Here is an 11,632-nt window from a genome sequence, read left to right on the forward strand (position 1 = left end):
CGAACCCACAGAAAAAAGGGCACGAATTTTTAAAGAAGAGCGTAGAAAGATGGGGCCGGGGGAGATTGGGTGCACGATTGTTCCGTCGGCATCGCGTTCGTCGGTGAAGGAATCAATCGTTAACCGTAATCTGCCGGACAACAACCTCCTCCAGCTAATGAGAAGCTGAGCCGGAGGCCCATTCGAGTTGCCGACGAACAGGGGCAAAACTGGCGCGGGCGGGCGGTCGGTCGGTCGTGAGGGCGATATCTGGGCTAGGTTCCTGGGTTTCCTAGGTCACAAGTTCCGGCTGCTCGTCGCGCGAACGAGTCGTCGACCAGATAAGGTGACATTTTGGGATAGTGAGATGAGGGGTTGACAGCTTCGACAGGGTCTGGCCCCCTCACGAGAAACCGAAGTAATTGGACGCCGGCGCCATTGAGTTTGCGTCTCCGCGTGTGCGTGCATGTCTTGGGGTCCGTGGGATGGTGTGCCGTTGTGTTGGGTGTTGGTCAGGTGAGCATATCGTTCATCCAGCCCGTTGGAACCAAGGGCACATTGGGCCAGGAAGAGTCTGGGGGAAGAGGAACATGAGTCGCGAAGAGAGAGAGACGCGGGAGAGTGCGTGAAAGAACATGAACATGTGTGTGTGTGTCAATTGAACATGAACAAGAGGGGGGAGGGACATGTCCAAATAAGACTGCGCAAGAGCGGTGGAAACTCCTGCTTGTTTCTTATGTTTATGCGAAGAGCCACAGCCCCCAAAATGACCTCAGAAAGAGTTCTCGAGGCCAGCAGCGAGAGTCGCAGACCCTGAATAATGTGCTGGCCGGGGGTTCTGTTTGAATGGGTCGGGACATGCTCGGGCATCGGGGTTGGCAGCCAGCAATTCCCAACTAAGAAATGCGCTCTGGAAGCAGTAAAAAGTGCCCGGTCGCAAGCCAGAAAAACCACTGAAGTCCCCTGGAGTGAAAAAAAAGTGTGTGGTGGGTGGAGGGATGTCGTCGGTTGCGCTGCTGACAAGTCGCAATCCCCACACACGTCATTCGTCGCGGCCCCAGACGGGCAGACGCAAGCTTTCGTCCAAATACACAGATCTGCTCAAAATCGAGGGGCTCCCCCAGATCTTCTCCATCTTCCCCGGGTTTCACTCAATCTTGAGAGCAGCCGCACTGGGGTCGGAAAGAATTGACAAGATTGCTTTGTGGCATGCCATCTCCCGAAGCGCCTGATTCGTTGAGTGCCACGACCTGGTGAGTTGACCGCGCGCAAGTCTGATGATCCACTGGAGGAGGGGCCGGGGGGCGCGGAGAAAAACGCCTGTTTTGGAGACGAGGTCATTCGCGCCGACGGCTGGACGGGCGATGAAGCCGCGCGCGAAGAGCCTCAGTATGGCTGAGAGTGATGGCGATGGCTTCGTCGGAGGCAGTTGATGAGAGCAGTTGGGTTGAAAGAGACTCAATTGAGAGACGCGGGGCCCGTGGCTGGATGTTGGACGATGACGGACAGGAACTTCGGGCGAGAGTGACCGGCTGACCAATTCTCAGTGAGCAGTGTCGTGAACAGCATCTGCGATGTGATCGCGTACTGCCCGTGTGCGGGCGGTGCCTGATGACGGGGAGAGAGTGCAAGAAAGGGTACAAGTTTCGGGCACCCAAGCATGCGGTCTTCAAGGAGAGCCACAAGTGGCCAGCGCCGCCGAAGAAGCTCAAGTTCATCGATGAGACGCGCGGGGTAGAGCTCGGCGAGACGGCGGACGGCGATGAGCCTATCGAGACCAACTCGTCGCGAGGCGATGAAGAGCGAGGCGACGAAGAGACGACAGCGACTTCGCCCGAAGCGGCGACCGTGGGAGACTCGGTCATTTCTGAGGAGCAACAGCAGCAACGGCCGTCGCTCCAAGCAGCAAAGGCCGCCAGCTGGCCTCTTCCCGATGAGAGCCTTCACGGCAGCAGCGTCGTCGATGAGCCTTTGTTGTCTCAGCGAGGCTCCCTGAGTACGCCTGGCGGCGATCACACCAGTCAACATGACAGCCAGCATGACAGTCTTCGCGAGCATTCCAAATCTGTCGACATATTGCCGCCGCTGGAGCCTCTCGTGCCGCCGACGGGAGGCATCTACACTGACCGTCCCATCTGGCCGATCCAAGGACGCCAGGAAGCTACACTGTTTCGTCACTACGTGGACAAGCTGGGCTTTTGGGTATGTTGACATGAATGCAACCGCTTACTGGAAAGACGCTTTTCTGACAATGTGCCAGCTCGACGCGTGCGACCAGTCAAGAAGCTTTGAGACGGAGGTGCCGCAACGCGCCGGCTCATGTCCCATCCTGCTCAACGCCATCTTCGCGCTGGCAGCACGGCATCTCAGCCTGACGAGCGCGTACGACTCGCTCGCGTCAAACAGATATCATGACGAGTGCCTCAACTACCTGATCCCTCTGCTGGACCACGCGGCAACGGTGTCGGACGAGAACTTGTTCGCGGCAACTATCATCCTCCGCGTCCTGGAAGAAATCGACGTAAACACAGTCGGACAAGACACGCACGGCCATCTGCTTGGGATTCACGCTTTCGTCAACGCCGGCGACCGCTTCCTTATGCCGGGCACGCTGACGGCCGCCTGCTTCTGGACGGGCCTGCGTCAGGAGATCTACAGCGCCGTCATCAACCAGCAGGTCGTCCGGATGAACTTGGGTCATGCCATTGTCGACCGATCAACCACCCCGGCAGACGACTTCGTCTGGGCGAATCGTGCCATAGTCCACTGCGCCGACGTCCTCAATTTCTGCTTCGGGGCCGAGGCGGGGTCGGTGCTGCGATGGGGCCAGCTGGAAATGGCAAACAGAGAGTGGAAGAACGCCCTGCCGCCCTCGTACACGCCCATCTTCTACCGCGAGAGGACAGAAACGGAGGCTTTTCCCGAAGTATGGTATCAAAAAGCGTGTCACAGTGAGTCTACCTGCCTGCTTACCTGCCCCTGACGCCCGCCGGTTTCCGGCCCGGCATTCTCGACGCACTCGGTGTCCGAAGACATCGTCATGTCGTTGGGCTCTGTTTCTCATAGTGTTTGGTGATTACTAACTACGGTGGCAGTCATCGCCGTCCAACACCACATTCTCGCCGAAATGTACCTCGTCTTGTTCAACCCGAGCATCCCGCGTGTCGGGGGAACGCGCAAAGCGGCGGAAAGGCGATTAACAGAGCAGATCCAAGTACTATTACGCAGTCTCTGTGGCATTGGCATGTGCAACCAGGGGTCACCTCCAGCCATGTTCACGGCATGTATGGGGATAGCAATTGGTAAGTTATTTCTTTTTCCCCCTTTCGTTGCTTCTTCCCTTATCTGCAACACGGTTCTTGCAGGGTGTCAGCAACTGACTTTTCTGCCCCCTTTCAAGCTGGCGATCGTTTCGATGAGAGAGCCGACCAGGAGGCTCTTCTCAACATGCTCAGCATCACCGAAAAGGCCCACGCGCGACCCACGACAGCGGTAAAAGATCAGCTGATGCACGCATGGGGGTGGATGGACGGGGAGGCGATGAGCGAGGGGTGAAGCGAGGTTGGCGCCCCCGGGGGAAAAAGGACGTTGTTGCCACGCCTGGACTGGCGGGCCAGTTGTCGTGAAGGCGTTTGATGAAGGCCCTCATGATTGGGCCGCGATAATGATTTGTTGGCAGGCTTGTTTTCCCACTTGGACGGATCTGGATCACGATAGACGGGCTGGAAGGGCCCCGGACTTTGGATTCCCTTTGGTTTAGCATCTGTGGATACCCGACATGATGGTGTAGGTAGTATAGATTTTCGTGTTTTGTGACGGCAGGATCTGGCCTCGCTTGGCCCTCATGCAATGCAGGGCCGAAGAATCGGACATATTTCGCGATTCCAGCTCCTTGGCTGAGGCTATCTATTTCAGAGTCTACGGCGTGTTGTGTCTCTCTTCCCCGCATGCCGCGTTCCGGAACACACTCGGGACCTGCGGTCTGGCGTCAGACAACGCATTCCGAGTCCTACGTTAGGTGTGCTCCGTGGCCTGAGCGTGAATATGACAGCTATTGCAGAGTGTTGGTTGGCAAGACATTATCGCGGGGATGTCTGGGGCGGGCGGCGTGGGGTTGAGTGCGGTTGGGCTGGCTGGCTCGCCCTCAACTTCCACGAAGAGCGATATTGGGAAGGAGGCCCCGATGGGATGACCCGGAGTTGATGTCAGACTCTGCCCGTATTGGGGACGCAGTTGGCCTGGAAGAGATTGCAGACGTCTGGGACGGTGAGGGGCGTCTTGGCAAGGGTCCCTTCGGCAAGTGTGAAGGGTTCGTGAACGCCCAATCAGTGGGAAGCCATTACTGAATCCAGGAGGGGATCCCGCGGGGATGGAGATGCGCTGCATGGGATCCCGGGAGGCGTGCCTTGGAGGCACTTCGAAAGAGGGAATTTCAAAAATAGTCTGCGAATCCCATGATGATGCGGCGGGGCGTGAATTAAGCTTCGCCGCAGGGAGAGACGCAAGGCGCCGTCACATTGCATTCAGAGGCCTTCCCGGATGGCGGCTGGCGTGGAGGAGAAGCGGGATGATGGTGTGGAGGAAGCGATGGAGTTGCAGGGATGTGGTTGAGGAATTTCGGGAATAATTCCCCAGAACTGCGAGCGCGGGATTCTTGGTGTTTTCCAGCGGTCCCAAAGAGGCAGGGCTTGGCAGACAAAAGCTGCGACCAGGTCATGTGATACTCAAAAGAGGGAATTCTTGAAGAGTTCTGGAAAAACTGGAGACGCTCTCGAAAAAAAGGATGTGCCTCATTCAGGAAGCCTGTCGGCGATTTTGCCTCTGTTCGTCCATCCAAAACCTGAAATTCCCAATTCCTCGACGCCTCCATCGCAACGCTCTCCACAGATCTGAATCTCGCCCCGTCTTTCCTGCTCCACGAGCATCACCACGATGATCCACGAGGCACGGCCAAGCGGGAACATGGCCGTGGCGGGAAATAGTAGGTTTTCGGATTGCTTAGCCAAGTTGGCTTGACAGGTACGAAACTTCACGTCAAACCGGCATGAGGAGGTACCTGTCTCCCCCGCCATGCGTGCCCCGCGACACATGTCACTCGCTCTCTCCGAGATTTTCCAGTCTGCTATGGCGTTTCCGGGACTGCTCCTCCATCGTTTTGTCGTCCTCCATACCAATCTCTCATCTCTATCTGCCGGTCTTGTCTTGTCATCAACAACATATTTAAAGACTGCCTCCAGAAGAGCCTCTCCAAATCTCCTTGTTCATCACCAATCCAGTCTTCTCATCTTCAGTGATACCATTTGAGAGGAAACCCAAATCTTCTTCATCTTCAGTGTACTACATTTTCTAGTCAACTTTCCATCTTCTTTCACATCATTCACAATGGCCGCTGCCGTCGCTCAGCCATTCGTCAGGCCCACCAACGGCCACGACTTGGAGGAGACCACCGACTTCGTCGAGGAGGTCAACATCCTCAAGGACCAGCTCAACAAGCAGTCCGACGACACCACCTACGAGGACTCCAAGTTCGACTCCGAGAAGGACAAGACCGCCTTCCGCCAGTACGAGGACGCCTGCGACCGCGTCAAGAACTTCTACAAGGAGCAGCATGAGAAGCAGACCGTCGAGTACAACCTCGCTGCCCGCGAGAAGTTTGCTATCGATGTTACCGGCAAGAAGCCCTGCCGCGACGAGATGACCATCTGGGAGGCCATGGAGAAGCTCAACACCCTCATCGACAACTCCGACCCCGACACCGAGCTCTCCCAGATCCAGCACCTGCTGCAGACCGCCGAGGCCATGCGCCGCGACGGCAAGCCCCGCTGGATGCAGCTCACCGGCCTGATCCACGACCTCGGCAAGCTCCTCTTCTTCTACGGCGCCGAGGGCCAGTGGGACGTCGTCGGTGACACCTTCCCCGTCGGCTGCGCTTTCGACAACCGCATTGTCCTCCCCACCACCTTCGAGGGCAACCCTGACATCCACCACCCCGTCTACAGCACCAAGCACGGCATCTACAAGCCCGGCTGCGGCATCGAGAACCTCATGATCTCTTGGGGCCACGACGAGTACATGTACACCGTCTGCAAGGAGCAGTCCAAGCTCCCCCGCGAGGCTCTTGCCATGATCCGCTACCACTCCTTCTACCCCTGGCACCGTGAGGGCGCCTACCGCGAGTTCATGAAGGAGGGCGATGAGGAGCTCCTCAAGGCCGTCCTTGCCTTCAACCCCTACGACTTGTACAGCAAGAGCGATGATGCTCCCTCCGTCGAGGAGCTCAAGGTACGTTTCCAAAGTCTCATCTCTTATATGCATCACACACTAACACACATACAGCCCTACTACATGGAGCTCATCGATGAGTACTTCCCCTCCAGGGTCATCAAGTGGTAGACAACCAAAGTTGTCACATTACGACTGGGTATGATATCAGATGGGCTAGGCATTCCGCCCTGGGACACAATCATGTTGCCAGAGGCACGGCGTTTGGGATATACTTTGATGGATACACTTTGTGTGAAAGAGCGGTCATTTTTTGAATCAGTTAAAACAGGCCAAGAGGTCTTTGAAGAGTCTCAATAAGAGTACTCGAGTTCGGAAAGTCTAGACATATCCAATGATAGACCAGCGCTCAGAAGAAATTGCTTTGAAGCGCACGAAGCTCACGCCGTGGCCCTTGATCATGTCGATGTCTCCACTGTGACGTGAGTGTCCAGGATCTTGAGTGAGGGGTTTGAGCTCATCAATGGCCAACCAACGTTACTCGATCATTCGGATTGGCAGAGCCAATTGACGCTTGCGCTATGAACTTCTGCTCATTTCTGATTGGGCTAACCTGGAAGCGAGATACAACAGTCGGCATGTTGCCGAGTGCTCAATGCTGTCCCTTTGACCCCGACTTCAGATGCAAAGACCGTTGCAGTTCTCATACTAAAGCAACAGCAGATCGGAAAAGTTCAGGCTGAATTTAAGCTCGATGTTATGCATTGACACAGCCACAACAACTATGGTCAAGGTTCGGGGCACCGCCTTGACCTTATTGAAGACTGATCTCGGCTCCTTCCGAGCCCGCCTAAGTGAGATGATTTTCTTAGTAAGGTGTCGTGTTCAGCTTTGAAGGCTGTGAATATTTTGCGCGTTCGAGCTAACTGACTCTTCTGAACGTGTCTGTCGCGCCCGTGATCCCTCGAGAATCCGCCTCGCCCAGTAGCTAAGTACTCTTTGGCCCATCATTCATTATGTCAAAATGGTTGAGAGAGAGAGAGAGATCGAACGCACATAAACCAACGAAACTCATCATAAACTTTCGAGCGAAGTGTAATCTTAGTTATTGCGAAAGATCTAGCGATCAATCCCAGCCAGCTTGTGGTGGTCATCATGTCGGTGTGCAGCCTCCAGGCGAGGTTGATCTGTCGCCATGCACTCCTCGCCGTATTGGTGAGGAAATTCCTAGTTAACCTAGCGGAGAGCAATACCATTGAAGAATGCAACATTCCCCAGAAGCGTCACACTGTTGTATGTGGGCGTCAGAATAAACTGGCAAACGAGTCAATATCAGTTCTCACCTGTTCCCACGCATATGACACGTCACAGGGTTAATCGCGTGAACCTTAGACATAGGTGTGATGATCTACCGGGGAGAACATATATCTTCTATGAATACTTGCATCCGTTTACAGTTAAGAGTACGTAGCATATGGCTATATTACACTGAAAGTGCCATGGGTGGTGGAGCAAATTTCTTTTTTCTTACTGTTGATTTTCGCTATCTTTAATTACACTCATTTCCGATGTATCAGGATGCCAGAATTGAAGGTGTAGCACCTAGAGTAGACGGATATATAGATGGCTGAATGATTACCGTGGTTGCTCGTGGCCAGGTTACCGCAGGCTCGCTTGAGGTCCATCGAATAGCAGACCGCATCAGGTCTCGGAGGCCAGCTTTCAAGATGGGGATACAGACCTCAAATAGAGATACCAAAAGCTTGATTTATTTGCTATCACTTTGCCTGATTACATCAAAAAGTACTAGGCGGTCTAAAAGGAAAGACACCTGGCATTGCTTTCGCGAATGCCACTCACCGTTTCTCAACGAGTTTCTGGTTATTGTCAAATGTTTTGCGAATGATCGGTAACAGTACTCTGTATGACGCGCAATTGAATGACTTATTTTCGTTGGAATTTCTTCTTCATTAGTAAAGATGCTCTTCTAGATACTCGACTTAACCCCCCCAGGTGACTGGGTGGGCATTTTAGGGGGAACAGAGCAGGCGTCAGAGACTTTAGAATTGCGAAAGACATTCCATTGTTGGAAATACTTATTCGAGATGATAGCTTGTAGCTCCCACTCACTTCAAGCCTGTTTCAAGTGCATGGGGGAGGTATCGTCTTGCTTGACAGACCTACCCCTGCAGATGGTACAAGGCATGCATCAGATGCGCGTGAGGACCGGACAGAACTCTCAACTCGTTCCAAAGTATACCTTGCCTAATACTGCGAAGACCTCTGATATTGAGAACAAGTTCATTGCCTTATGTCCAACGAGCGGAAACTGTTGCCAATATGACTGAGCATTTCCGCTTTGTTGATGATCCACTTTTCAGCCTGTGATGAGATCAGGGCTGGCATGTGTGGAGAAAGTCGTCCTGTAATTATCTGACATCTTTCCGAACCAAGAAGACTAGAAGTGTGAAAAGTACCGCGCGAGCTTCTTCATGGGAACGACCAGTATTTCGAGGGGAGATGGAAAGCTTGAGCAGTGGAGCCCCTGCCTGATGAACTGGGTAACGTGGGCTTAATTACTGGTAGCTTAAGGTTCGGGATGACAAGGGCGGCTCTTCAGTTGGCAGCTGTCGGTCCCGATATCGCGGAACTCCAGTTGAACCATTGCACCCAATCCCAAGAACACATGACTCCTAATTTTACCTAAAGCGCCAGAAATGCCATGGAAAACGGCGCGAAATACAGGCATTCAAATGACTCTTGGCGCCGATGCCCGTTATTTTGTCTGCGGTATTTCCTAAAGCGACATAGTGTTCCCGAAATTCGAAGATCGTCGGCACCTTATTACGCCCCGAACCGATTCGGTCTCAATCCAATTGTCCACGCCGTGCAAGGCCCACCTCCACCGTGGCCCGCCCCACAAGACCGGCGATGGCATCAACGTGGTCCAGCTTGCTAGGGAAGATCGATAAGCCGGAGATAGACAGAAGGGACAGGGTTATGAGACATATAAGTCCCACGCAGCGCCTGCTATTGATCACGACCTCTCGTTTTCTACACCGGCATTCCTAACTCCTTCTTATCTACCATGACTGTGAAAAGTTTTGACGCCCCCGAACCAGCTCACGAAAGTGTTGTTGTTGATGGGGTTCTACAATGGCCTTCTACCGGGATCAATGTTCTGGTCGTCGGAGGTGGCCCAGCAGGCTACTTGACGGCCCTTGAGTGTTGGAGAAAGGGACACAACGTCAGCATTCTAGAGAAGAGCGAGCAGAACTCGACAATCGGTCAGTTTTTAAGTCACCGGCGGTTCAACTTTCCGTGCTAACTTTCTTACGTTAAGGCGACGTATTATTCATTGGACCTTCAGCATGGACCACGTTGAAATACTACCCAACCCTGCTGAAGGACTACCACGATCACTCATGGGACAACTTCTGCTCCTTCCGCAGGCTTGATGGTAGCCTCATTGCGCCGCCACAAGAATTCGAGTACAATCGATCCGATGTTCCGCACCACGCCGCCTGGCCCCTGAGAGTGAGAGGCATGGTCAGCCGTCCAGGGCTGAACGAGATCTTTTATCAGCAATGTCGACGTCTAGGCATCCCCGTAACATTCGGCGTGAACATCGTTGACTACACAGAAGACTCCAATGGCGGGCTCGCGACCGCTGTCGCTGATGATGGACGTACATTCACAGCGGATGTTGTCGTTGCTGCTGATGGCCTGGGCACCAAGTCGCACAAAGCCGTCATGGGCGAGGTGATCCGGGCTGTGTCGACAGGTTTTGTCATCTGCCGCATCTTCTACCGTCTGGACCCAGAGAAGAACGCTGCTCTGCATCAAAAGCTCGCGGCACTCAAGAGGCCTGACATGAGAGCCTATTCAGGGTAAGCAGTCTGTGTGTTTGGGACGAAGGATGAAGTTGACCTGATATTTTCAACGCCCCAGCGATACTTTCCACTGTGTTGTGACGGCTGCCAGTGACGGCATAGTTGTCGGCGTCACGATGCCAGTAAGCTATCCTTATATCCCCAAAACTCCATGTAGGCAAACAGGCTGATCTTATTTCCAGGATGATGGCACGGCACAAGAGTCTTGGTCTCAGACTATCACAAGTGAGGACTTTATCAAGCAGCTTCCCAAAACTTCCGACACAGAGCATTGGGACCCCTTGATCATTGAGGCCATCCAAAACATTCCCGAGGATAGCATCGTGAAGTGGAAGTTGTGCTGGCGAGACCCTCAGACTAAGTGGACATCCCCTGGTGGACGTATCATACAGCTTGGAGATAGTGCTCACGCCTTCATTCCGTCTTCTACCTCCGGGGCCACTACTGCACTGGAAGATGCCCAGTCGCTGCCCGAATGTCTTCGGCTGGCAGGAAAGGCCAATGTTGACATCGGGACCAAGATTCATGAACTCTTACGGTATGTGTCTTACTATAATCTTTTGGTATCTGGTGATAATGACTGACACTGTGATACCAGCCTTCGCCGCGCATCAATCCTGCAACGCCTGGGTCATGAAAACAGGCGCGAGATGCATCGCTTTGGAGGCATGGAGGAAGTCATGAAGCACGCACCCCCTGGTGGACCAATGGGTCTTGGTAAATGGATCTGGACGCACAACGCCGAAGAATACGCGACCAAAAAGTTTGCGGAAGCGCTCGCTCACCTGGAAAACGGTGCGCCGTTTGAACACACGAACCTTCCTGAAGGGCACAAGTGGGAGCCGTGGTCTATGCAGGAAGAACTTGAGAAGGAGAAGCAGGGAATTAACACGCCCGAGTTGAAGCTGAATGGAGATTGGGGTATCTACTAGAGGGAATCATAGCAAAACAGGTCAATAGATAGAAAGATCTTGTAACATAGATAGACTTCTCAATTCTGCTATAAATCCTTTTCTTATGGTTTACATGACTCACTTGTGATCAGCAAGTTTCGTTCTTTTGGAACCTGTATAAAGAGACATTGTATCCAGACCACTAGCACCCTCCCGGCTGCTAATTCACTAGATTACCTGGGTCTCAAATCTACCTAACTCAGAGCGAAGACGCCCCTCTGCACTTTCTAGCCAAGCGCTTTTTCTCTCGTCAATCTGTTGTTGAATATTCTTAAGGCCGGCTCGAAGAAGGTGCGTGTAGCTCGGGGCTATAGTGAAGAAGGAGAACGCAGACGAGCTCGCATTCTCATGTGCCTGAGCAATTTCGACAACCATCTTCGTCGCAGCACGAAGTGCAGCGCGTGATTGCATCCGCCAAGTCTCGGGCACTTTTCCATCGCCATTACAGTCGTTGAGGGTTTGATGGAGTATGTGGTCATGCAATTTGAACAACATCCTATTCTCTCTTTCAGTAGGTGAAAACTCGCAGGCCAAGTCAATTTTCAGTGCTTACCTCAAAATGATTGAAATGGCTTCGCACATGAT

At 53.4% G+C, this 11,632-nt stretch overlaps 3 protein-coding genes across 3 annotated transcripts; all 3 read left to right on the forward strand.

The window, feature by feature from the left end:
• Nucleotides 1–1,527: 1,527 nt before the first annotated feature.
• On the forward strand, nt 1,528–3,534 carry GCG54_00014094 (uncharacterized protein; the record flags this gene model as incomplete). The annotated part of the gene is made up of 4 exons (XM_045413935.1): nt 1,528–2,181; nt 2,240–2,930; nt 3,075–3,281; nt 3,380–3,534. Coding segments are annotated over 4 exons (1,707 nt in total), but the record flags the coding sequence as incomplete, so codon positions are not given.
• A 1,779-nt stretch (nt 3,535–5,313) lies between these two features.
• Nucleotides 5,314–6,372, forward strand: GCG54_00014095 (putative inositol oxygenase; the record flags this gene model as incomplete). The annotated part of the gene is made up of 2 exons (XM_045413936.1): nt 5,314–6,261; nt 6,316–6,372. Coding segments are annotated over 2 exons (1,005 nt in total), but the record flags the coding sequence as incomplete, so codon positions are not given.
• Nucleotides 6,373–9,289: 2,917 nt separating this feature from the next.
• GCG54_00014096 (FAD-dependent monooxygenase fsr3) lies at nt 9,290–11,026 on the forward strand (the record flags this gene model as incomplete). Its single annotated transcript, XM_045413937.1, has 5 exons — nt 9,290–9,488; nt 9,545–10,091; nt 10,153–10,216; nt 10,277–10,632; nt 10,693–11,026. The coding sequence occupies 5 exons, from the start codon at nt 9,290–9,292 to the stop codon at nt 11,024–11,026; spliced, it is 1,500 nt and encodes a 499-aa protein (XP_045269041.1).
• Nucleotides 11,027–11,632: the final 606 nt, after the last annotated feature.

The sequence above is a fragment of the Colletotrichum gloeosporioides genome (genome assembly GCF_011800055.1).
Source record: "Colletotrichum gloeosporioides strain Lc1 chromosome Unknown consensus_14, whole genome shotgun sequence".
NCBI classification, from domain to species: domain Eukaryota; kingdom Fungi; phylum Ascomycota; class Sordariomycetes; order Glomerellales; family Glomerellaceae; genus Colletotrichum; species Colletotrichum gloeosporioides.